We start from the raw sequence: 26,108 nt of genomic DNA on the forward strand, positions 1-26,108 counted from the left end.
TAATACTATATACCTTGCCTGTCACTAATGAGACCATAATGAAATATTTTAAAGTAGCTATTGTCTGGTATGGAGTAGCTTGCAGTCTATATCACTTATTAGTTAATAAGACACATTGGATATTTCCATTTAAAATCAATAAAACATTAATAGATACATGATGGAATTTCTTTCAGTTACTGGAATTTTATTTACATAGAACAACCCATCCCTCAACAATGTCAGGTCATTAAAGTGCTAATTTAAAATATCCAAACACATTCATTTCCAACTCCTTTTCTGGAAATTAGAATCCCACAGGATAAAGTACTGGGACTCAGGCTGAAGACGTATCTGGATCTCTGGGCTCTCTTGTTTATTGTAGGAGGACATGGAAAGGACAATTAAGCCTTTAACTGGAAATGCTGGAGTTTGATAGCTCATGGCTTGCCCTACTAGTGAGAAGGGGAAAGACTACACGTAAATGCAGTGTGAAGAATTTCTGTCCCAAGCTTCTCCTCACCTCCAGTGTGAGGCAGCTCAAGACTGTAGCTAGTTCCTGGGGTACAGAGGATTGCAATACTTGAAAATACTCAGAACTCACCTCATACTGGAAGAAATAGAAAGGCTGGCTAGGGTTATTAAGGATTACAATGTAGAAGGACAGTAAGGAGGACACTAGATTTTAATAAGTGTTATTTCTTTAAGTCATGCCTTACCTAATATCAACTAATAAGTAAAACTTTGCCAGACCAACCTTAGTGGATTAATATTTAATGCTAGTAACCGCATGTCTTGCATAGAATTCATTTCTATGAAAATGCATGTTTCAAAATGCACACTGTGTCTTGGCTATTGAAATTCTGAGTACCTTGTATGGAGTAGGTGCTTTTAAATATATTAATTGTTTGGTGAATAAGCTTCTGGTGGTATGCCTAGAGATTATATTAAAATCAGAAGGTCGACAGTGATAGGTGTGCTGGCGTATTTTATAGTAATATATTATTAATAATAATAGTTACCATTAGCAAGTGCTTACTACGCATTAAACATATAGGCCACTTAACGTGCTTTTCATGTAGTTGTGATAACATGAACATAGGCAGTCCTAATGACTAAAAGCCAGGTAGTATTATTTTCTCATTTTACATACTAGGAAATGAAGGCTTAGAGAAATTGTACAACTTTCCTAAAGTCACACCATCGGCTAGTAGATTTAAATTTAAGTTTTAAGGCTTCTGTTACATCATAAGAATGATAATTGTAACAAATATTGCTTGATGTCTGATTCTTCATTTTTACCAAGCTGGTTGTCATCAGTGAAAGAAGATTTCAAAATTCCGAATTCTACTAATGTAACTGCTAATCACATGCTCAGATTCCCATGATTCCTTTCTGCTAAATCAGCCATGTTCAAACACCACTCACTCACTAGTTTGAATCCTAACACACAGTCAGTGATGAGAGCCTGAAGAGTCAGGATGCAAAAATGTTATCTCCTCCTTTATCCACATTGGTTTAGTAGACCCCATGAAACTCCAATCAGTTAGATGGTCACAAGTCACTTTAAATTTTCTTTGTTCAAGATGAATAAGGAGCATTTTCTTTCTTTAACCAGGGGGAAATTTATAATAAGTAGTTATGCTTCTCTAACTCATGTGGCTTCTGAACCATTGTGCTTCCTAAGACTTTCAGGCTGTTTGCACAATAGCAGGCATGTGACTGTCCATGGTTTGAGCAGCTTCCTCCTCAGATCCCCTCTGTTCCCTTCAGTAATTGCATCCTACATTCTGCCTGCCCTCACACAATACTGTTTTAATCATAGAAATGGGCAAGTTTTGCAACTGAAGCAGACTGATGCTATGAAAGCTCAGAAAGACATTGAAATCCATCCATTTTTCATCTGTTATTCATTCAATCCAGCCAACAAGCATTGATGACCAGTATGCGGCCCCATGTGGAAGACAAAGATACCTCAGATATGGATCTTACTTTCGGGAAGTTCACAGTCTCCTATAATTGTGTTGGAGACTTTTCTAACCAGTCTTACATTAAAAATGCTTACCTTTCTATAAGCTAGGTGCTACTGTGGACATCAAGAGAATGCAGTGTGGTGTTTACTCTGAGTTTTCTACAGTGACACCATTTAAGCAAGAGCATTTCCATTTCTAGATAGATCCCTTGTTACACTATTGGCTATTGTTCCTGTCTGAATTTTTGATATGTCCAAACCTCACAGTGACTTCTGTGCTTAACTAGGGCTCACTGAGAGGACTGCTTATAGCCATCATTATGTACTGTGAGCTTCCTAAGACTATCAGGAAGGAGCAAAATCCACAGCCATAAAACTAGACATAATTAGGAAAAAGTAAAGCCTCTCTAGATAAGCTTTAGTGAAAAGTATTCTGTAGAACACTGGTTCTTTTTAATGCCAAGAGGTATAAAGGACAGAAATTCAAAGGGTTCCATTGTCAATGACACATTCAGGAAATTCTGACTTTAAACATTTAAACTGTTGCTTTATTGTACATTTCCCAGAAACTATAATATGTGAAAATGTGCTTTGTAATGTTGTAGGAGGGGGACAAGATATGTAGACTTATTCACTCTTAACTGATCATAGAACTATTTTTTTTAAGAGATCGTGTGTTTCATGTAATATAGTTTGTGTGAAGGTATACTTCTGCTCTTTCTTTGTTTTGCCATATTTGACTTTATTCTCTTCCAAAAAAAAAAGTAATAAGAACTAAGGAGTAATAAAACCCAAAATGTGTAAATTTTGTTGTAAAAAAGAGAGGGAAAAAAGTGCTCTAAAGGATACAACTGCAAGTGTATTTAGGGGTGTTAAATAGCTGACCATATTAATGTTTTTGGTTGGATCATTGAACACAACTGTTTGCAGTCTCTCTGTTTGAATGTTCACTTTGTATGCTTTGATACTGTGACTTGAGCAACTATCTCTAAGACGATAATGTGTAATCTATTAACTGGTGATTTCTTACTTTTATTTTTTGTAGTTCTGTTTATTAGTTGTACCCTTACACTGCTTTGTTTTGTTTTGTTTTTTCTCTTTTTCCTTTTAAATAAAATTAAAAAAAAAGAAAATCACCAAAACTAAATCATAAAAAACTAATCACATATGGAAAGTAGTAGTTTTATTATCATACCTCATTTTGATTGTTTGTAGTTAATATACACATCAGACACATCAGGTAGAGTGCATATATGGGGAGAGGAAATCTAGTACATTTATATGTAGGTGTTTGTGATGAGCATTAGTAACTCACCAAATACAAAATTTTTTCATTTTGGAACAGGTGACGTGCTGAGGGGAAATTTATTAAGAAGAAAAGTCAAAGTGAAAATTTTATTTCTGCAGGCATTCAGTGCTTTGCACAGGCATCGTTCCTTGTATGACAATCAGCATGAAAATTGAAATGTACCTTCAGAACTTCCCTAGATATGCATATTCTTTGGAGAAAAAAAGACAATGGCAGTGTACAGCCATGGGTTAACGAAAACTTTAAAAAGGAAAACTATGAGAGGTAATTAGGAAATGGAGAATTGTTGGGAGGTGGTGAGGAATGGGATTAGGCTGTCACAGCAGATTAATGTACCCCAGTATTTCACTTCTGGGACCTGGCCGAAAGCGACAAGATGGGTTTTCATTCCCAAGAAATGAGTGTAAGAGATTATGCTAGAAATGAATAGAAGAAGTCTCCTCAGAGAATATAGTACAAAGCTGCTCGGTGCTGATATTTAATCATCAGGGGCAGCTGTAATAGAGAAGGGGATGAGTGGGGAACACTGTCCCTGGAGAAAACAGGGGAGAGGTGTGAATGGGCAATTTTAAAGCACTGGGTATTGCTGCCCTCTCTATTTATTGATCATTCACTGCACGCACTCCAATACTTAAAAATTAAGAATAAAATATGAAAATGCAAAGGTTCACTTATCAGAAAGGCTAAGAGTATAAATCAAATTGTGCTCTAACTAAAGTCACACTTTTTATTGTAGAGGCATTTTGCATTTTATATAGTAATTTGTCCCTTGCTAAATGTCTTCTGTGTCTTTATAGCCTTATATATGAAAAAAGGTAGCATATGCTTTGCCACATAATAATTGGTGCATTTAAATTCCATTTCCAAATCACTTGAAAGGGTGGAAATAGACAGTGAATACTTTAAGAGAAAGGATTGTTTTCTATACTTCTTGATTTCTCCCACAATGCTTAGCACAGAGCTTTGGACATAGGAACTACTCACTCAATTACTGGGAATAAAAAATCAGAAAAGGGTATAGTTTCTTTATAGGGATTTTCTAAACAATGGTGCACTCACTGAATAAATTCTATTCCAATCCATAAAAACAAGTTCCTTCACTATGATACAAAAAAGGTTTCTTTCAGCATCTACTGTCAAAGGAAATGTTAGGTCAGGTAGTATGAGCGTTAAGTATCCTAAGTTCAAAAGTGACTCCATAACATAGATGCAGGCTGCTGACCTCCCATGAGCTGGTGAAATGTGTACAAGATTAGTCATTTTGAGGAACTGCATGGTATCATTTTGGAGCAGGCTGATTTGATCATAGGACACAGTATGCAAAAATCAAAATGAAATCAAGTATCAATGACTTAGTTTTTATCTAATATACACAGAAGTTGTTTAATATTATACAAATGACTTGAGATTTGGGGATCTCAGTTCTCATTTTCTTAAAATTAAGACATTGAAAAATATGACTAGTAAGGTTTAATTCAGTTCTGCTATTTTTATGGCTCTACATCTTGAATTGTCAAAATATATTTTAGCTTTCTAGAGCCCCCATATTTGGCAAGAAGCCAAAAAATCCAAAATAGATGCCACGAAGTCATGAAAGAAAGTATGATACAGCAATTAAAGAAAGGCTTTTGGAATCACACAGTACAGGTCCACACTCTGCTGTACCACACAGTGGGCAACTTACTTTCCGAGGCTCAGTTCCTACTATAAAAATGGAGACAAAAATATCTATAGAAATATTGGTGAGAGCTTAAGAGATAGCAAAGAATAAATAAATTATAGTTTTTATTGTTTCTGAGACTGTCAGTTGCAAAAAAGAAAAAAATGAAATACCACCATCTCCTCCAAGAAGAGGTTTGGTTAAATGGTACTAGCAATTCTGAGGGAACTCAATTGTCACAAGTGGGGCCAACTCTCCTGGAGATAGGAGCAGCCATGGGGAGAACTTGGGACCAAGCCTGCTGTGTTTTTTAATCTTCCTCTTGGGTTACACAGTCCTTCCTTTTATCTTCTCTCTAATTATCAGCCTTATTCTTCTCTCCTCTCTGTTAACTGGCCATCTTGTTTCTTCATCCATTTGGGATTTGGCCATAATAGCTTTCCCAAAATGGCAGCTCTTGCTTGCAAGCCTATGTGGACTTGTAACTAGAAGATTCAGCACCATAGTAATCCAGCTCCACAAATTTGGGAGTCAAGATCTGATTGGTCCAATTTTATTAGGTGTGCACTCTTGGTCCAAACAGCTCAGGAGTCAACAGGCAAGAACTGTTTCTTCCAGTGGGGTACACAGGCACTCTTGCTAGGAAGAGATTACTGCTGTTCAAGTATAACTGCTGTACATTTCATTCTAACCAACAACCCACAAGGTTGTTGGCGCACTCTTGGTTTATAGTCATAATCTAGTACATTTATCTCTTCTTTAGGTGTAAGTGGTAAAAGGGTGAGGGATTGTAGGGAGGATGGTCTCACTGGAATAGAACAGACGAGAAGCCCAAAAAAGTAAGTGGACAGATAAGGATTTAAAATAAGGAACTCACAGACCCTACAATGAAAGCCTGTCTGGTTTATAATTCAGAGAGCTTTAGATTTTTAGTAGAGCCTCAAAGCTGTGTATATAAAGGTTATGCTTTACAATAACCTATAAAAGTTAGATCTATTTAATAAATCAGGAAATATCTATTGAAATATATATATATATATATATATATATATATATATATATATATGATAAAACTGCATTCATTCATTCAGGAGCCATTTCCTGTGTGTTTATTAGTAGCTGCAACTTTTTAGGAGTTGACATCTGTAAGCCAGCACTTTAAATGGAGTGAGAAACACACTTTTGGAGAGGGATAGCCATGCATTATGAAGACATAAAAAATTGACAAGGGGAATGACCTGATTGGCTTTGTGAATTCCAAAGAGTATTCTGGAGTGCCAAGAGTGAAAGAGCATTGAGCTGTTTGTGACAGCTATGCAAGACAGATGCAAAGAAACAGTCATTGTCTCATAAGAATGCAGAGGAGGGGCTCACTTGAGCAAAGCCTGAGGGAGTCCGAGTGACTTGCAGAGTTTGGTTGGGTCCATTCACTGGGATGGAGAATAAGAGACCGGGCTAAGTATATAGGAAAGACTGAGAATCAGATGCCTGTGTACTTCTGCTAGGAGGAATCCCTTTAGCAGCTGGGATGAAGGCTTGGAAATGAGCAGCAAATAGATTTGGGGCTTATGAGCAGATTGTTATAGGCTCCACAGGAAGAGCAGGAGACAAGCAAGAGACATCAGCAGTGAAGGCCAGGCAGCAGGAAAGGCCTTGAAGAAACTGAGCAGGGAGGCTATAGAGGTAGATGAAAATATTTTCTTAGAAAAAAATCAAGACAGGTACAAAGGAGGGAATGAGAAAATGCACCTAACAGCAAGAAGAGGGAAGAAAAGGGGACAGTAAAAAGATCCAACAGCTTTGAGAGAAGGGGGCTGTTGGTGACCTTGAGCATAGTTTCTCTGCTAAGAAAACTCTGGAAGCCATGTGGAAGGTAGTGAAGACAACCAACCCAAACAACACTCCAGGAAGCTTAACCCAAAGGAGTGAAGAAAATACAACAGAAGTTAGAGAGAGAAATGGGACAAAGTGGATTTTTGCAAGGTGAGGGAGGATTGCTGGCATTAATAGGATGCAGAGCACCAGGAGAAAGGGGACAGTAAGCAGAGGGGAGAGGGAAGGAGATTGATGGTGTGAGGTCCCAAGGGAGCAAGCCAGGAAGAGATCCAAAGCAGAGGTGGGGGGATCAGCCTCTGACAGAGAAGGGCAGCACTTCTGCTGAGATAGAAAGGGAGGAGGAAAGGATGGGGATGGATAGATAAGTTTGTAGGTGGCAGAGGAGGAAATTGAGAGAGTTCTCGATTGATGGCCTCAATTTTCTCGGTGAAGTAGGAGGCAAGGTGACTGTGTGGGGGATGTGGGCTAGGAAGGGAGAACATTAGGTGTCTGTAAATGCCCAAGAGTGATGAGGGACAGGGCTGGCTGGAGACACAGAGAGGGTGGGGAGTACTGAGCACTCAGCCGAGTTGGAAGAATATATATTTGATGTGTCTCAAACTCTCACAGCTGTGACATTTTCTCCCACAGCCTTTACTAGTCTAGGCAGAAGAGCAAGAAATTGAATTGTTAGAGTGAGCTAGGGCTGAGTTTTTGAAGAACAGATGTCACGGAAACATAAGAATGTCAAGAAATTATTCGATATTGAGAAGAGAAGGGTGAAGGGTTGGATGCTACCGGATGCAGGACACACAGACAACATCAAACCAAAATCCATTTGTTAGACCAGGAGCAGATGCAAGGATTGAGGGCTCCAAGGCCTCAGTGAGTAGGTGTTTAGGGAACAGAAAAGTGAAGCTGAGAGAAACCTGTTAACACACAGGCTATGGAAATTTCAGATAATGCAGGTTGACTTGCCTGGGACTCAACACTCATTCATCTTAATTTCATCTCCTTATTGAAGCCTCTTCTCACCTTCACACCATACAACTTTTCTTTCCATCTTCAGACCTCCTGTATTATTTTGTTTGCAGATAGTAAAAAGAACATTAAAATGGGCCTCACAATGTAAAGGGTCCAGAGAGCTGAGATTTGGTCATATTTCCAGTATCTCTGAGTTCTACTATGTTAGGCACTGAGTAATGGCTGTCTTGATCAGTACAACTTGCTTGGAGACAGATTATTCTATTCATGCTTTATGTGCAGGGCACATAGTGCCTATTTCATAAGTCACTGTATTTATGAAATTCTTTTACCCACTGTCCACCTTTCCATGGGAGTAGGGATGAGGGAAAGTAGGTCCCTATATGTGGCTTTACTTCACTCCAGTTCATATACTATCTATCATCAAAAGAATCTTAGAAGACTTATTTTGCTTCATCCAAAACCCAAGACCGCTGTTATTGGGATAGTCTCAAAACCAGATTTGAGAGCAGTGGGCTCCAAAAGCTTGTTATGCCATGAAGGCAAATATTCTGGGAGGGAAATATAGGCCTTTTAAAACCTGAGCTTTGTTATATGACTGAGGTCAACAGAGACAGACCAAATCAACAAGCATGACATGAAGGGCAAATTTGCAATTAAAAGAAGAATGGGGAATTATAAAGATGGATGGGCCCCACGACATGCACACCCAAGCCTGCATGGCCTTGGCCTCCGCTGCCAGAAATTAATGCTTTACTGTTTAGCGCTTGTCACCTTTGGCTTTGAACAGAAAGGCAAATGCACTAAAACAACAACAATTAGAACACTTACTTAGCTTGGAAGGCATTGTTGGTTCCCCTGTGGTCGAGGTCGTGACACAGGCATCCCACAATCACCGCTAAAATTTCCACCTCTGTCAGAATCTCTTGAAACCCAGCAGTCTGGGAAGAAGGGGAAATGGCAACAGTCACTACGGGGGCACGGAGGATGGATAAGGTTAGCCAGCTAAGCAACAATCAGCTCTGTTTTTATACCCACATCATTTAAGGAAATGATTAACTGCCACCGTCTCGGACGACAGTAAGTTGAGTGGTCAGTTGCACAGCCTAAGGTCCCCACAGTGATGGATTAGCTGGCTGTCACAGTGGTCTGCGCTGCCACACCAGGACAAAGTTCAGACTATTTTGTTCTCTTTTTCAAAAAGGAGTCTGTATAGTTAGATCCAGCAAGAGTTTGGCAAAGGCCTAGAGCAAAGCGTGGTTTGCTGTTGTACATTGTAATGATGAATATCAATGTTCAGTGGTAGCGAGATTAGAAGAGACTGCATTTTGAACTGAATGCTATATCCACCAGATGCCACTCAAATGAAAGCAGGCAAAAGAAAATAAAGCCTTTATATTAAAATGAATGCCTTAGAAGTACTCAAATTGTTACATGATGACTTTCTAGAAGTTATCCTTTAAATATTTTAATTCATATTAGGGTGGTGGACAGGTGAAATTCATACAGGTATTAATGAGGTGAGTGTCTTGGAAACTAGAATTTGGCAGAGGATTAAGCAACCCAGGAGGAAGACTGCATGGAATATCTATTACTGGAGTTGTTTTTTCTGATCCTGGTAGCTTTGCTTTTGAACACATAAGTGTGGCGTGATTTCTTTTGGAAGCAGTTCTATATAATTACGGAACCAAGAGCAGCAATGGTCCTTTGGTTCCTGCTGGTAGGTTCATTAGTATAGAGGAGGAAGTGTGCCTTCGGGAGAGAAGGGCTATGCATTTTCTGGATCCAAGGCCTTTTCTCCCCTCCTTTTATTCTTGCTAAGTCTCCTATTTCATTACTTATTCAAACCTCTATCAGAGAGCAGGAAGATTAAAAATTGTTTCACTTTTCATGTTTGTTTTTCTTTAACTCTATATTCACTGATGAATACATGGAAGACACTTCTGTTAGTGCCATGAAAACTTTGTTCTCTAGTTGGCTGTGCTTTTATTGCAGAAATAACTGAGTAACAGGATCCTGTGGTGATAGTTTTATTTTTGCAAATTGACTCGCAGCCTCTCCTACATTTAGAATTACAATTTCATTTGTGTAGCAAACACAATTGTTAGCAAGTTGTCTAAGAGCAGAAATAGTCCTATTAAATCTTATGTGTGCTGTTATTTTAAAATTTGGAGTTGGCTGCTGATTTTTCTGTTTAATTTATTTCAGTTAAAATACTACTTGCAATCTTTTTTAGTCAAATCATATTAAAAGATTTACAACCAGAAACCAGTAGTCCCTCATTCTTTCCCTTTCCTGATTATAAAAGAAAATTGCTTCCATTTTTAAGCCTAAATTAGTAGGTTCCCATCATATTTATAGTACGCATACATTATTAGCACTTGGTTATTCTCTAAATACTTGTATCGTCCTTGTTATGTACCCAATCACTGTCCGAAGAGCTTTCAGCTATTTAACTTAGTAAATTCTTAGAATGGAGCTATGAGATAGATATCATTATTATCCCCAGTTACAGATGAGAAAACTGAGCCCTGAGTGGTCACCCTCTGTGTCCAAGTGCTCACAGCTATGCAACAGGAGGAGGAGAGGGGCACACTCCCAGCATACTTCTGCAGTCTGCAGATGTCTGACAGTAGGTGAGAGCTATACTCCTGCACTTCTCCTTAGCCCCCAAAATAACCCATACACAGAGTTTTCCTGATGCTCACTTGATAAATACCACTTGCTGCTGAGCCAACTTAGTGCAATGATGGTCTCCTTCCTTCTGTACATACTTTCACTTCCTGGCATTAGGATTCCTCCCAAACATCTAAGACTCTCACTCTCTTACACTTCCTGTAAAACATTTCTTTACATACTGTTAAAGAGGGCCACAAGGGTCACATCCTTAATTTAATCCTTTATGTCTTCTGGGGAGCTTGAACTAGCTTCTTGACCATCCTTCAGGGCTTCCTCTTTCTTCTCCAGGGGGTGACTTTTTATCTCTTGCACCCCATGCCTATTCAGAAGCACATCTGCCCCTGGCTTCATGAGAAATGGTGTTAATTTTGTAACAGGGGCTGGGAGCAGGGAAGTTGATTGGTTTGCATAACTGAAAAAGACCCCTTTATTTTTGTACTTGTTCAGTTGCCTAGCAATTCTAGGTTGAAAGAGTTTCACTTAGGATTTTGAAGGTTTGCTCATTGTTGTTCAGCTTCTTGAGTTGCTTTTGGGAAGAATATATAATTATACTGTTCTTATTCCTAATACTTTGAATGTTACTTGATTTTCTTTCTTTTAGAATCTTCTCTGGTGAAATCACCAATTTCAAAGATATATTTTGTTTTGAATTTTTTTCAATTCAATTTCCACAGCAAACCTACCCTTTATTTCTTCAGTATGGTGTTCTTTTTTATGTTTAATCCTTTTTATGTTTTTTTTCTTAGTATCTTTTCAGTGCTATTTGAATGGAATTCCAACTGGTTGAATGTTAGGACTTCTTGGTATTAATTTTCTTGTCTTTCTTTATTTCTTTTTTCCCCTTTTTAGTATAGTTATTTCTTCTTTATAGGAGTTTTTAAGTAATAAGCATTTTTTTCTGCTCCTTTTTAAAATAGCATGCTCTTCCTCTCCCACAAATGCATTATCCTGGCATTTATGAAGACATTAATAACACATCCTTTGTGTTTTCTGAGTTTTTTCTTCCTCCTTGAATTGTCTGTTTCCTCTGAACAACTTTTTTTCTCTGTGTTTCCCTTAAAAGTCTGGGAACATTTGGCAGACTATTCACATTTAAGACTACACGTATTTATTCTGAAAGTTTATCAAGTAACCAGTAGTTGTTATCATACTATGGAAATAAGTGTTTTAAACGATGACACTGCAATGAAATTTAGACCCAGTGGATATGACTAGTGTCTTTCGGTAGTTGGGTCTCACTATAGGTAACCACATGGCCAGTTAGCTTTTTGCTAGATATCCCCATGTGTCAGTCTCTAAACTTACTCTCTCTGGACTCTCTAATCTGTTCCCTGGAGACGTACTGTGACTGAGAAAAGACAAATATGGCTGCCTGCCTGGAAGGTTGTAGACTTTCATTTGATGCTATTATTTTCAGTGTGTACTTCACTTCACTTTCCTTTTCCTGCTGTCCTCAAGTCTAGAGTGCAGTTTCTTTGGCACACACTCTAGGTACTGCACATGGTCAGCTGGCCCAATTTCTGTGGTATCTGAGAACCTTTTTGGTTCTGAGGGGCCCCGTTCCTCATATGTGGCCTGCCTTCCACCCCCTCAGACCTGAGGGCACGTGGGGTGGACCTTGCTCATCTCTGCTAAGTTATGAACCATCCTCCTTCCATTTTCTCCCTTTTGATGTTATGGATCCACAAAAAGGAAAGTTTATGTGCATTTCAGTTCTTATTATATGGTGATAATTTTTGAAGGGAGAAGGGAATATAAATATGTTCATTGTTATAATTGTCATTTAAAACTATTCTTTTGAGTTTGATCTTGCTAATGCTAGGTTAATCAGTAATCAGTAGTTATTATGATACAATGAAAAATTTTTTTAAACAATGAGACTGTGATCTATCTATCTATATATCTATATATGTATAACATAAATTGCCTGTGAATATACTACTGACTAGAACTAACTGATGAGTCCGAACACTAAAAATGAGTACAAGACTAAAATACCATTATTTGACTAGAAAATTGGTTAGAAGTTAAAAATCAAACACCATCTAATAGATTTCCTATCAATACTCCCGATTACTTTTAAGCCATCAGTATCCATTATATATATTAGGATGGAGCTAATTTTGTTGTAATTCTTTACATAATTTTTCCCCCTTGGAAATCTAGCATTTGGCTCTTAGATTATTTGTATCATAGACAGTTTTGAGAACTTGATAAAAGTTATGTGCTTTCTTTCTAAAACTTTTCTATAATTTTATAGTATTTAAAGACCACAGAATCTATCTCTGTGTCCCTTGGCTAAAGATTCTCTGAAGCACAGCATACAGAGCCACACAGAACATATTTACCTCTCCTGACTGTGATACCTGAGTAACTGAAGCAGCACCTATCTCTTGACTGTGATTTAAAGCTGCCCAGTAAATGGCTTCTGAGAGAGATCAGGCCTGACAAGTGTCCCCCTGCCACGAAGCGGCCATTTGCCCTTCCCCCACCCCATCCATCTTCTTCTGGTCCTATCCATCCAAACCCTGTATTGAACAGAAAAGTCAACTGTCTGCTGAAGAAAATATACCTTCAAAAGAAAACCTTCAAACAAAAGAAAAGCAGTCAAGGCATATTTTAATGCATTTATCCCATCTTGACTCTAGTTCATTATTTTATCTTCAAATAAAATTATGTTTTTTCTTTCTTTTAGTAATTATGAATTTTTATGATCTTTATATTACTACAGCCCCTCATATTTTCTGTCAGAAATGTAAGCAGCGAATACAATATATCTAAGTAGAGAGATATTCAAAGAATGTAGACCTAGTTCCCAGGGCACGCTCCTCAGAAAAGCCCCAGAGGTGGTCACTCACTAGGCTGAAATATTTGGTGAGATAACCCTAGGCCCAGCTACCACAGCATACAGTATGCTGGACTCCAAAGTCCCCAGACCAGAGGACTGACTCTTAGGGTCTCCTAGAGCATCAACTAATTTCCATCACTAACCAACCCAAAACGTAATTCAATTACGATGCACCCCCCCCCCCCCATTTCAAAGCCAAGCCTGTTTAATACTATCAAGTGCAGGAATACTATCAGAGAAAAGTGACTGTCACTTTGTGGCTTTTGAGTCCAAATAGGTGCAAAAATAACAGGCATAATAGCAACACTAGATGATGCTATAGGGGATTTGTTTACTTAATAATGTTATTCAATATCAACCAAATGGTATAAATGAGAAAAGGGGATTAGGAAAACATAAGCAACAGATGCTAGGCATAGTGGCACACATCTATAATCGCAGCACTCAGGATGCTGAGGCAGGAAAATTCCCACGAGTTCAAGGCCAGCCTGGGCTACATAGTGAGTTCAAGGTCAGCCTGACCTTGACCTACAGAGCTAAACCTTGACTCAAAAAAAAAAAAAAAAAGTACTATCAATAGTTAACACTTCTGTAGTGCTTAGTATATGCTAGGAACTTTTCTAAATACTTCAAATTCATGAATCTGTTTAAGAACTTTCTGAGGTATATACTGTTCTTCTCTTACTGCTTTGTAGATGAGAATATTGAGGCACCAGATTGCATCGCTAAAAAGTTACAGAGGTGAGAATAGAGCCCAGGCAACCTGGCTCACAAATGTATTCTTATCTACTGTGGTACAAAGTCTGTAACATGAGGTATATGGTAGCAGTGCAGCCCTTAAATATTTTTAAGAAGGTAAGAGTGTTAAGTAGTGGGTGTTCCTTCTTTTTTTTGTACCAGGGATTGAACTCTGACCTAGCACTTGCCAGGCAGGTGCTTATGCCGCTGAGCTAAATGCCCAGTGGTAGTGGGACTTCTTATGTGCTTTATTCCACAAAGTATAGTGTAGCTGAATAATAAGTATTAGGCAAATGTTGCAGAACAATTGGGCATTTTTAGTCCTAAAATAGAACTGGACCACCAATATCTACCTTATAATAAACAGTGTTTTAAAATGAATTTAGAGAGAAAAGCAATGAATTTAGAGAGAAAAACAGTTGTTTGTATAAAATATCACAATCTTATAAAATGTCTAATATACACATAGGACAAATATCGCGATGTATATCACAATGTTATCAGTTGTGGACTCACAGGTAAGTTTTTCTTTATGTTCAAAACATCTATTTTTTTATTCATTTACATGTTCTCTCTCTCTCTCTCTCTATATATATATATATATATATATATATATATATATAAATTCAGTTTTAAGGATAAACCTATACTTAACAAGTTGCTCCACCTTAGGATAAAATAGTGACTGAGACACTGAGAAGTGTCCATACATTTATTCATTGAGCAAATATTGAGTAAGCACTTACCCTGTTTCAGAAACTAGGAATAAAGCAGTAAGACACACATGTGGAGCCAACCAGAAGAGCGCCAGAGCACCCTCTTCTAACTACAGCCTTGGCTGTGCCTCTGGGAGAGAGTCATGGTAAAAAAGGGCCATTCTTGCTTGGTGTCTGCAGGAGGTGCATCAGGGACTAGAAGTCTTTGTCCTACTGCAGCCTGGCACAGAAATCTGACAGTGATGCTAGAAATTCTGCCCTTTACATTTCTTTTTGAATCCAAATATTGGGGATACTGAACGGCGATGGATTTCTAGACAAGTTCATAATGTTGAGTCTGAGATCTAACGGCAAACCAAGGGGAAGGGACCCTAACGATGCATTGGAAATTCCTAACGTGCTCAGAGTCCCAGGCTATGGGCTCTTGGCTGTGAATGCTTTTGTACAGACATAAGATGTGCAGACACCGAGGAAGAAGCCAAGGGACCTGAATAAGGTTGAGAGGCATCATGATGGTTTTGGAGACCTTCTTTCTCTTTTTTGGATAAGAGAAGCAAAAAGTACTGCTTAGCTCCACATTAGGGCTTTGAAATAGATGATTCTCAAAGAAATGCCCCCTCTGCAAGAAGTCTGAATTTACAGGTGCCCTCAATTGTGGGCTAAAAGGGAGTACTATGTAACAAGTGTTTAATTTCTGATATAACTTAACTTTCATATGCAGTATTGTAAGTCACTGTCTGGAGTCTTTTTTTGATACATTATTAAAATCAAATTTACTTCAGCCAAAGAATGTTCTTTGAAAACTGCATTGTAAGTACCACATACAAGACTTTTATATCTTCTGTCGGTGGCAATGGTAGCTCTGCCTGGCCATCTGTACCATGAGGAGTCTATCTGTGAAACTTAGGTCTCCTGTCAGGGAATGATGGTTCTAGAGGAAGGGTGCCTTCAGTCCAGCACATATTCCAGTCATGGCTAGATCAGGGTGATACTGCCCGTGTTTGGGCTCCACATGCATTTGTAGTAAGCAGGGCATGCTTCTTTTTGGGTCTGAATTCTTTGGACTTTTCAGCACATCAGCCTGAGGTCCAGGTTGATGAGTATCAAGCTATTCTATATGTTGCAATGCAAAACTTTTAGGCAGAAGATTATTTCAAGCTTTAGAAGAGAAGCCAACCTCAGTTGTCTATCAGGAGTACTTAAGAATTTATGTGTATTACTTAATACCTCCTCCTCCTCTTTCTAAAGGAAAAACGTATCTTTGTCACTCAGAAATAGTGTATGATGAAAAGCACAAGGAGAGAAGGGCAGGTGTCAGCCACAACCTCTATGGAAAACTCAACCAGATAGATTATAGCATCTACATTTAGTGGTCACTCCCTCTTGATGTTTATAGTGATGTTTGCCTGCCAATATTTGAGTCTTCTGAGCTGAAAAAGCGGTACTTCAACCCTCTTTTGAAGTTCAAAGACCAGAACTTTTCCAGCTGTTAAGGGACTGCCAGCCAGCACGAATACCTTTATGCATCTCCTATGCCAAAGCCTGCAACACGACACTACCAGTGATAGTTCATCTAATCATCCCTGCAAGTGGGATAGTTTTGATCAAATTTGCTCCTCTTTATTCTCAAGATGAATGTAGGTTTGACATCAATAAAATATCAAATTGCCTACAATGATCCTTTCCTTACCAAGATTACAGGGTTGGGAAGATGTTATAGTCAAATGCCTTTCTTTTGTAACTAGAAGTTTCTGAAGGGACTTGTCCACAAATTGTCAGACTTGAGCCATGTTTGGAGCATATAATGACCTTAACTTCAAGTAATTCTTCAAATGCTTATCCATATAAATTTCAGACAGGCAAGAGAGCAAAAACACAGTAGTCTTTCTGCTACAACTATACATGTTAATGCATAAATGAAAACTATTAGATCAATTTTATATAGTTACTTTTACTCCCCTTCCAAGATTTAACTTTTAACCTAATTATGAGCATATCTTTATTTTTGAAAGTAAAAAACAAACAAAAATAAAAGATTGTACTAAGTGTTGTCTCTTCACATACTGTGTTTTGTTTGTTTCATTTGCTGGACTGTTTCAAAGCAAAGCTCTGGCATATGTCATTCTCAATAAGTAATGAAGTAGTCAAATAAAAATTGGTTAATATGTCTCTGTTCTTATATTTTGATAAGATATGCATAAAGATATACAAATGATGTAAGGAAAAATTCAGACTACATGCCTTAATCAGACTGAGAAGTATGTGTCAATTAAAAACGGAATAAAACTAAAAAAAAGATGAGAAAAATTGAGGTTTCTACTTTAATGTAGACAATACAATAAACATAGCTATATGTAGCACGTGTACTCCATTTAAAAACAGATTTTTAAAGACTTAGCTTTCAACACTAAGAATGTATATGTATGTGTTTTATGATTTCTTTTGAGGACAAGGGCAGCATGCTTTGTCCATGTTCAGAAAAAGTTTGTATTTTGTTTATGTTAAATTGCTAGTGAACACAACAGAACATGACATATGGTTTGTGAGCACAGAAATAAAGCAGATCACTTGGTGCACATTAATTGTGCAGAGACAGATCTCTTAAAGTGCCATGAGAAGCTGGGTTGATGAATTTCAAGAACATGAAACCTCTTCAAAGCGTACCCTAATTTTTATTAGCCATCCCCACACCAAGATCAAACAACAGACCCATGAAAAATTAAAACTTTTTAATGCTCCCAACTTAACACGCTGCCAGGTTTTGGTCCCAAGAAAGTGTCACCAGAAAGTCATACACCGTGGAAAATGGAGGCTGTGATAAACGACCATGGCTTTGTTGCTGGGTCTCACTGACCTGGAGAATCCAGCTGGCATCATAAAACACAAAGCAACAGATCAAGCAGTTTACCAACATACTAAAAATCTCAAGAATAAATTCATTTTAATAAAAAAATCCTATATTGTAACTAGGCAGCCCAGCCCCCAAATCATGTACCTTTCCTGGCAAACCTGTGTCCATGAACGAGAGCTTATACTTTCCCTGTAACGCTGGACATGATTATGTTCACACACTTTCACAATTTACATGTCCTAAGAAAAATACCCAGCTCGGGCTGATGGTGCGGGAGAATTTATTTTCACTAGAAAGGGAATGACCCATAACTCATGAATGGCAGCGCTTAAAGTGAGTTATGGAGGTTACTCTCCTGTGAGAGGAAATGGATTGGATTATCCTGCCCAATTGTATGTTTGGTTATTAGCACACCAGGTTCTTAATTATATGCGGCTTTGCCTTTTTTCTTTAATAAAATAAATATGGATAAAGGGAATGTCAGCTAGAAACATGGAGTGCCTAATTGGGTTTCTGAGACATAGGCAGGGAAAATAAAAATAGGAGCCTTCTTTCTTGATTAAAAGATAGGAGTCTTAAGTATAATTTAAACACAGGATTCAAATCGATTAGCCCTGTAAGTATAGTGTCCACTGCTGATATTCAGCAACAACATTAAAGTCACTCCTTTGCTAAGTTAAAAATTTGCCATGTTTTAAGTTACTGCTACAGGAAGATCAAAGAACTGGTTTTTCTAACATGCAGTTTTTACCGTATTGTTGTGATAATGCTGTCACATATTTTAAAGTAAATATGAATAGTTACTGTTTGTATTGACAAGAAAATGCAGCATGAAAACTATGTTTGATTATTACAAATATCATTGCTTATTAGAATAAAACATCTAGATTCTTTGGGCCTTCAAATGTCATAATTTGCATAGGAATTTCATTGCTATTGAGAATAGAATTTGCTTTTGATTGAAAATGTTCTTCAAAACTCAGTTGTTGTTGTTGTTTTTTTTTTTTTGAGGGAGAAAGAAAAAAATTCCAATTGTTTTTCTATGATCTCCTCCCAGAAGGAATTTTTTACCTCAAAAATCAAGGACTTTTCCAATGACTGCAGGCAGCACACAGCACATTCTCCTCAAGCTAGTGAATAGGTTGCATTTTCTCCTCAACCATCCCTTTCTGCTCTCTAGTTAGAATTATCAATAAAATGGCTTGGCTTATCTCTGAAAATAACCTTGTTGACAACACGAATATGGACTTAAACATGCTACCTCCACATTTAAGATTTAAGAAGCTCCCAGTAAATGTCAGGGGGTGTCAATGTGTTTGCTGTGATACTTGGTTATTATTAGTGTTTAACGGCAGTTCCCCACCAGCGCCATGCCGCCAGCACCACCATAAATTTTAATGTGATCATGTGCTCTTCTCTTTTCATATCTAGTGAATTCTGCAAGATCATAATATTCTATATGAACCCTCACTGAACCTTAGTGCGATATGAAGGAAAAACAGGATTTCTAGCAGTGATAGTTGTTCATCATTTTATAGTTTTTGTTTTTTTTAAAACTGGACACCAAGCAGCACAGTTCCTTGAATAATATTACCCTAAACTAAATTCACTCATTCAATTAATCTTTATTGAGCTCCTACAGGATGCAGGGCATGGCCCAAAGTGCTAATGAGTACATTTATGGGATAGTAAAGAATACTGACTCTTAAGGACGCCCCACCTCCTGCCACCGAAAAATCTGTCAGAGCTCATACATCATTTATAAAACTGAAAAACGTCTTTGCAATCCTAGCATTATTACATGCTTTTTATCTTACAGAATACAAACAAAAGCGCGGTGCCTTTCTGTATCTGGTCCACATCACGAATGTAAGAAATGTGTCCATCATCTTTCCTATGGCTGTGCTTGAGGGAATGTTTATTCTACATGTGCTTAGAAATAAGGAAAATGTATATAGTTCATTGATCCATAGGCTTTTATTCTTCATTTTAATTAGAAATAATAACTAACACTACGGTATTTATCAAAGGAATTCAAAGTTTGGTAAATTTTAACTATTTAAATATCCATTTAGAAGCAAATTGATACTTTCATTTTTTTAATGTGAAATTTCAGGCCAGATACATGGAGCAAATTAGTAAGTCATCAGTATGACTCCTAGTGAACTAAATGTCCATAATTTTATACCAAATTGCCTGTCCTACAGTTTTAATTGCTAAAGTGACAAAATTGCTTTGTTACTGAGATATATGAGCCTGAATGCTTCTGCAAAATGCAATTGTGAGACGATAACTTATTTTCCATGTGTGGCAAGATTTTAGAGTTGAAGTTTAGGGAGCTGGTGTATATAACTATAATTTTCTTGCCTTGTCGTTCACAGTGCCAAAATCCTTGCTCAGCAGTGACACACAGCCATGCATCTTCCTCTTCCCAGACAATAGATTTAGGAAAACAGACAATCACGTATTTAAGGTCACACGGACAGCCTACAGAGGCTGTCCTCATAAATTGGGCCCCTGATAGCAGGTTCTTTTCAGACAGACTGACTTCGTTGGTCAGTTTTGTAAGAAAAATATTTATTTGGTGCTGGGATGTGCTTCAGAATCTTCTGTGCTAGGTGAAAAGCACTTTTAAGGAAAGCGCATAAAGTTTATTTCCACCCTTTTCTGGCAACTGGCTGGGAAACTTTGCCTTGGAGCGCCATCTAGAGGAAAATTTAGAAGGCATACATGTGTCTTGGCTTTGGGCCCCAGGCGGGTGTGCAGCGAATTCTTTTTTCACATGAATATAAAATTTTGGTTCTAACTCATCACTTGTAGATAGAATGCGAAATTTCTTGAATAGAGATAGAATCATTCATACTATTAAATCAACAAAGGTCCCTGATAGTCTTCAGTGGTGTCTGAAACATTAGTACAATTAATTTGGGTATCATTTTGCCATAGGCTGAATTGATACTTCACAAATTAGAATTGAGCTGTAAATTAAATTTATTTTCATCTACATTGATCTGGTAATGTTTTTCTCTTCATAATTATTTTCTTAATTAAAGAATTCAGGTTAACCAGATTGTCCACTGTTAAGTTGGATGTGTTAGAGGCAAACTAACATTTTCAACCTACTGCAATCCTTAAAGTTTAGAAAAATGTAACAAGCAGAAAATAACTTTTCCAGATGTGGCTACACAAATCAGCGTGAGGATGAAAAAATCATATTCATCACTGTACTTTTTTTACAGTCCTCCCCATTTCCCCTTAAAAAACGTTAACAGCAAACTCTTCTATTTTTGCAGTAGCATGAATACGAAAACAAAACCTAAACTTTTTTCTAACAATGACAGTCTGAGTTTGATGAGCACTTGTAAAAATAGCTGCACTCTTGAAATTTCTGATGGTATGAGGTGCCAGTGGTGGTCACATAGCCTGACAGTTCTGTTTTCCTCGTTTTCTTAAAAAGCATCAAGACTGTGAATAACATGAATGAATAGTCACTGAGAAAAACTGAGTATATGCTTCTTTCTACCCTAAGGGTTCACGCGCAGTCTGTTGCTCTTGCCAGATACCCATATCCAGACTACTTGAAAACTTTTCAAAAATGTGCTTAACATCACTAATTCACAATGTTGCAGCAGATCCTCTTTCCTTTGTGGACGCGGTTTCTGCCTACTTATGTTGGCAGTTCCATAAAGCCACAGTTCTCCAAACAGACAATTAATAAGTTAATGCCCTCTATGAGCCAGACACGTGAACTCCGCACACTAAGTTCATGGTTTTTCCTACTGAGCTCTGATGAGGAAGACCAAAATAGTGTTTGCTTCCAAGCAATGTCGGCAGTTTGCCTCCCGACTCGAGGCATCTTCATCCCACCCTGGACTGGCTGCCTGCTCTGATAGTGTGCGTAACAAGGGATGAGTCCACTCCAGGCCTCCAGGGGAGCCTATCTGTTCCTTCAACAGAGGAGGACCCACAGAACAAGTCCCCAAGCAGGAACTGAAGACATTTTGGTCCCCTCTTCATCCTTCTGTCCTCTTCTCTTCTCTTCTCTCTCCTCCTCCTCTTCCTCTTTTTTTTGTATTGAGGATTGCCTCCTTCACACTGAGTTATATCTCCAGCCCTTTTAAAAAATTTGAGGCAGGGTCTTGCTGCTGGGCTCATACTCTCATCCTCCTACAGTGCCTCCTACAGTGTCGAGATTACAGGCATGTGCCATGCTTTCCCATCACCATATACCATGCAAACACTTGAGTTCAAGTCAATCCGATGTACATTTGTTGCAAACCTACCAAGTACGTGACAGAGTGCGTGGTGCTGGTGGGGCCATTAATAAACCTGTTTAGCAAATATGTGAATGTTATTGAAATAATAAGAGATTGTCTCTTTCCTTGTGTAGCTTACTCTAGAGGAGAATGAGGGATTGGTAACTTAAAATACTCAGCAGATAGATAGATGTGTTATACTCTATAGTATGGAGAAAGGCAATTATCAATGATTTGGGAGAAAAGGAAAAACTGTAGAAAAACTGGCATTAGATCAGTGCCTTGAAGAATGAATAAAACTGAACAGGCAGAGAACATGGTGGAGATTCTTCTGGAGTAGCAGATTTGGACCAAAGGAAATGCTGTACTTGGAATTCCTTGTTTTGTGTCTACACTTTAAAGTGTGAAGATACGAGGTTTTTCTACTTATATTTTAAGACTCCAGAAGTCACATTCTCCTTTTGGTGTGGTAAACATGTTTATAGATACTCACATACATGTTCTATACACATGCTTATATAACTCTGAGGCCAAAGATGCTCGCATATGTAAACCAGAAACCATTCTCCCTGATGATACCTTAACAATGTAAATGGAAATAAAGGGAAAAGAAGCCATAATTTTTGCCAGAAAGAGGCTGAATACAGGATCGCTACAATCTTTGCCAAAAATGTCTGCTTTCAGATTTAATTCCAAGGCTTACCTCTGGCCCAGTACTCTAGCTGTCTATCTCATCAAACAGCCTCACCACCATCACTGGGCTAGAGCCCAGGGGCAAGGTTTTAAGTCTACTGAGCTTCTCAAGCTGAGAGCACTGACTCCTACCCATTTTTTTTCTCCTGTAGGCTCCTTGGGTGTTTTCTTAAATAAGCATCCTCTCAGGATTTCCACCTCCCTACTGAGGGTCTCCAGTAGTTCATAGCTTCTTTTCTAGGGGCTGATTTATTCAGTTCGTCATCTCCATTTCCTCTGTAGAAAAGATTACATTGAGCATCCAAGCATTTTTCTTGTAAAAGAACCAGTTTAGCAAGAAAGAACAATGAAAAAAAGGTTCAAGTTCTCATTCCAAGGCTACATCTGCCTCAAAGTGTCAATAATTTTACAGCTTTTAAAGTTCAGAAATTGTTTTCAAATATATACTCCCATAACCAGGGCAGGTAAGGTCTACCATAAAATAGTCACATGGCAATTTTTCAGAGCAGTGGAAACATAAAGGAGAAGGCCTAAGGTCCTCTCAAACAAAAGGTGACCTTTTACCATCACTGCCCACACTTACAGTTAGCATTGCAAACATCAGTTGGCACACGTTGAAAGCGTGTCTCCAGTTGTGGTACAGAACCATTCGGTAATTCTTCCTCACTGTCAGGAGCCACCTACACAGTGTCTGGAATGGAAGGGGAGAGGTTGTGTCAGGCAGTTGGATGCATAACCAGCAGACCACTGTCAAAGCCCTTTCATCAACACTCAATGTGAATCTCAAGGTAGTCCCATGAGTGTTCAGGGCAGGGATAATCACCCTCACTTTGTCTTTGACAAACCTGCCTTTCAGAGCATCTGACACATTGTCCCAGGTGTGCTCCTGGGATCACCCAATATCATGTCTTACCTCATAGTCGATTTTAAATTTCTGTACCATCCCCAGCTCCATGAACATCCGGAGAGCAGCTGTGATCATGGCATCAACATCAAGGGAAAAGTCATCAAAATGAATGTCGTCAATGGCCAGTTCTGACACCAGAGGGATGTTAGCTGCCTAAAAAAGCAAAAGACATAAGTCGAGCCAGGTTCACCAGATATCCCAAACCCCACGTCCTGCCCCCCCCCCCCGCCCTGCTTATTGGAAGTGCCACATAAATCAGGCCTGACCTGCGCTTACACCCTGATACAGCTAAACTCTGAGCTGTAAATGTCTTTTGTTTCTGAACTGCAAATGCCCCAAGCAAATGAAGTGGGAGGGGGAGGGAAGCTAATAGGAAGATAAAATATACACGATGGATCTAGAATTTAGAATACAAAACTATCTAGTTTACTGAAACTATGGTCAGACAATATATTCTGATGCATATTACAGAGCTCTAAATGCAAGAAACATCTGGGAAGCCAGCAGCTGTGAATTTTAATTGCTGTTATTCAGGAGAGGGAGATGGGAAGATACCACACTGCCTTGTTTCTGGTGTCCTTATATGCTCTAGCTTGCATATGTTCTTTGTTACACATGTATTCAAAAGGACAGAAAGGATCAGACAGCATAGCTCTGTTGCAAATATGTTCCTAATAAAATACTGTAGAGATGTTTGAAGGGTTGGTGTAAGCATGTTTCATTGAACAGATAAATTTTGCTATATTGTTTAATTTCATTCTATGCAAACTTCATAGTGTAATCACAATACTGGTCATACGTACACAGGTTTCCAAAATGCCCATCTCAGGCAGCTGTCAATGAACTACCCCACAAAACCTAAAGTGGGAGGGGGAAAGCCTTTGGACGTCATTTTCATGCTGATGTCAGCAGGTATAGCATATCTTTTGGGCTGCTCTGGGTGTAGGAATTTCTTTTTATATTTTCACGCTATCGGGAGATCATTCTACATTGTATTAATATTTCTACTCTATTCTCTGGGTATAAATTATACTACGAGTAATTTATGCCCTGGAACTGCTTTGGCTGAGCAATTAAGTCCAACCCCAGTCACTCTGAGCATTTCAGAAACCACATAATCAATCTTTTCTTCCCTATGCTCTTCTACAGAATTTACGCATCTAAGAGACAATCCAAACCTGGTTATTCCCCTGCAATATGGAAGAACAATGAACATATAAATTTACTATATGTAATGTGTAATATTTATGCAATTTATATGATTGATGTCTTATTGAAATTATAATTTACACAATTACTTTAATTATATAATGAAATATAATTAAGAAATATGGAACATACAGTTTCTATCATTTTATAAATATTAATGTTCTTACCCTTCAGTAAATCATTTTAGTATATTAGCATGTTTGTGTACCATAGCTCCTTGCAATTAAAAACTAAGGGTTGTGAAATTCAAACCTCACAGATATTCTTTGTTTGTGTGTGACTTTGCTTGGAGTCTCTTACACACAAACACGTTATTTTTTTTGCTTTATAAGCATTTTTAATCAACATTAAAAATCCATATAATTTTAAGAGTAAATTAACTCTACAGGCTACTTACACAGAGAAAAACACACATCAACACACACATATTCTCACTCATACAACGTACCAGAATTCTTCCAGTACAAAAATTTTCTCTTACCCAGAATCAACTGCTTTCAAATCATCTACGTGATTTTTGTGGATGTGGACAAAGTAAGGTACTTGTGATTTTTTTTATTATGTTCTGTTTTAAGTATTATCAATTAACTTCTTACTATTGGAGATAAAGATTAAGCTGTTTTATACTACATCTGCTGTACTCTGTCGCCTCCTCTGCTAACTTTTCAATTCCTTGATACATATGCTTTATTTAGATATGATTCAGCATTTTATTATTATGATTCTGTACAAGACATTCATAGCTAAGTCATACAATTTACTATAATGACTTCCTACAGAGTTAATAATAGTCTCCTTTAATGTGTGCTTAGTTGCCTATATACTTATAATTAATCAACCCTTAAACTCTTTACCAGTTGTCTTAAGTTTCTTCTAGAAATGTTAAGTCCTGGGGGATTCCATGCATGTCCTGGAGAAGCCACCCCCAGGGTTTCCTGCATGTGTCCAACATGGACCGACTGCCTTCTGTGTTTGGTGTGTCATCTTCATTCTCCAGTGAGACTTTCGTCTCTCTTGTGTTTCTGTATCCCACACCTTTCTTTTTCTTGGTTTATCTCATTTGTCTTGGGTTTGCTGATTTATTTTCCACCCAACTGTGTTCTAACTTCCAAAACTTTTTACTCTTAAGAGAACTTTGGCTTTGAAAATTTATGGTTTAGGGGCTGGGGATTTAGCTCAGCAGCATAAGCGCCTGCCTTGCAAGCAGGCGGTCGTGAGTTCGATCCCCGGTACCGATAGAAAAAAAAAAAAAAAAAAAAAAAAAAAAGGAAAATGTATGGTTTAAAAATTCCTTTACTGCTGTCTTAGCAAGGACTAAGGAGGGAAAAAAGAAAATGAGTGTATTTAACCTGCTACCTTTATCCCAAAGCACAAATATTATCTTTATTAAATGATACCTTAAATAGTCAGCTTGGTGAACTCAGAGGTAGTCCCTTGCTGTGTGCATGGGTGTGGCCACAAACATAGGGATTTCATTCTCTTGTTGTGTGAC

General features: G+C 38.1%; 1 protein-coding gene across 1 annotated transcript in view; it reads right to left on the minus strand.

Moving 5' to 3' along the window:
* Pde11a (phosphodiesterase 11A) overlaps positions 1–26,108 on the minus strand; it is a 386,279-nt gene that overhangs the window by 70,390 nt on the left and 289,781 nt on the right. Inside the window, exons 11-13 of the mRNA XM_063259356.1 lie at positions 23,414–23,560; positions 23,084–23,191; positions 8,551–8,660 (exon numbers count right to left, since the gene is read on the minus strand). Of these exons, the coding sequence (XP_063115426.1) occupies positions 8,551–8,660; positions 23,084–23,191; positions 23,414–23,560 (365 nt within the window). The remainder of the gene's footprint in view (positions 1–8,550; positions 8,661–23,083; positions 23,192–23,413; positions 23,561–26,108) is intronic.

The sequence above is a fragment of the Cavia porcellus genome, unplaced genomic scaffold (assembly GCF_034190915.1).
Source record: "Cavia porcellus strain 051 isolate PalLab524CR breed Dunkin Hartley unplaced genomic scaffold, mCavPor4.1 scaffold_12, whole genome shotgun sequence".
In the NCBI taxonomy this organism is placed as follows: Eukaryota; Metazoa; Chordata; class Mammalia; order Rodentia; family Caviidae; genus Cavia; species Cavia porcellus.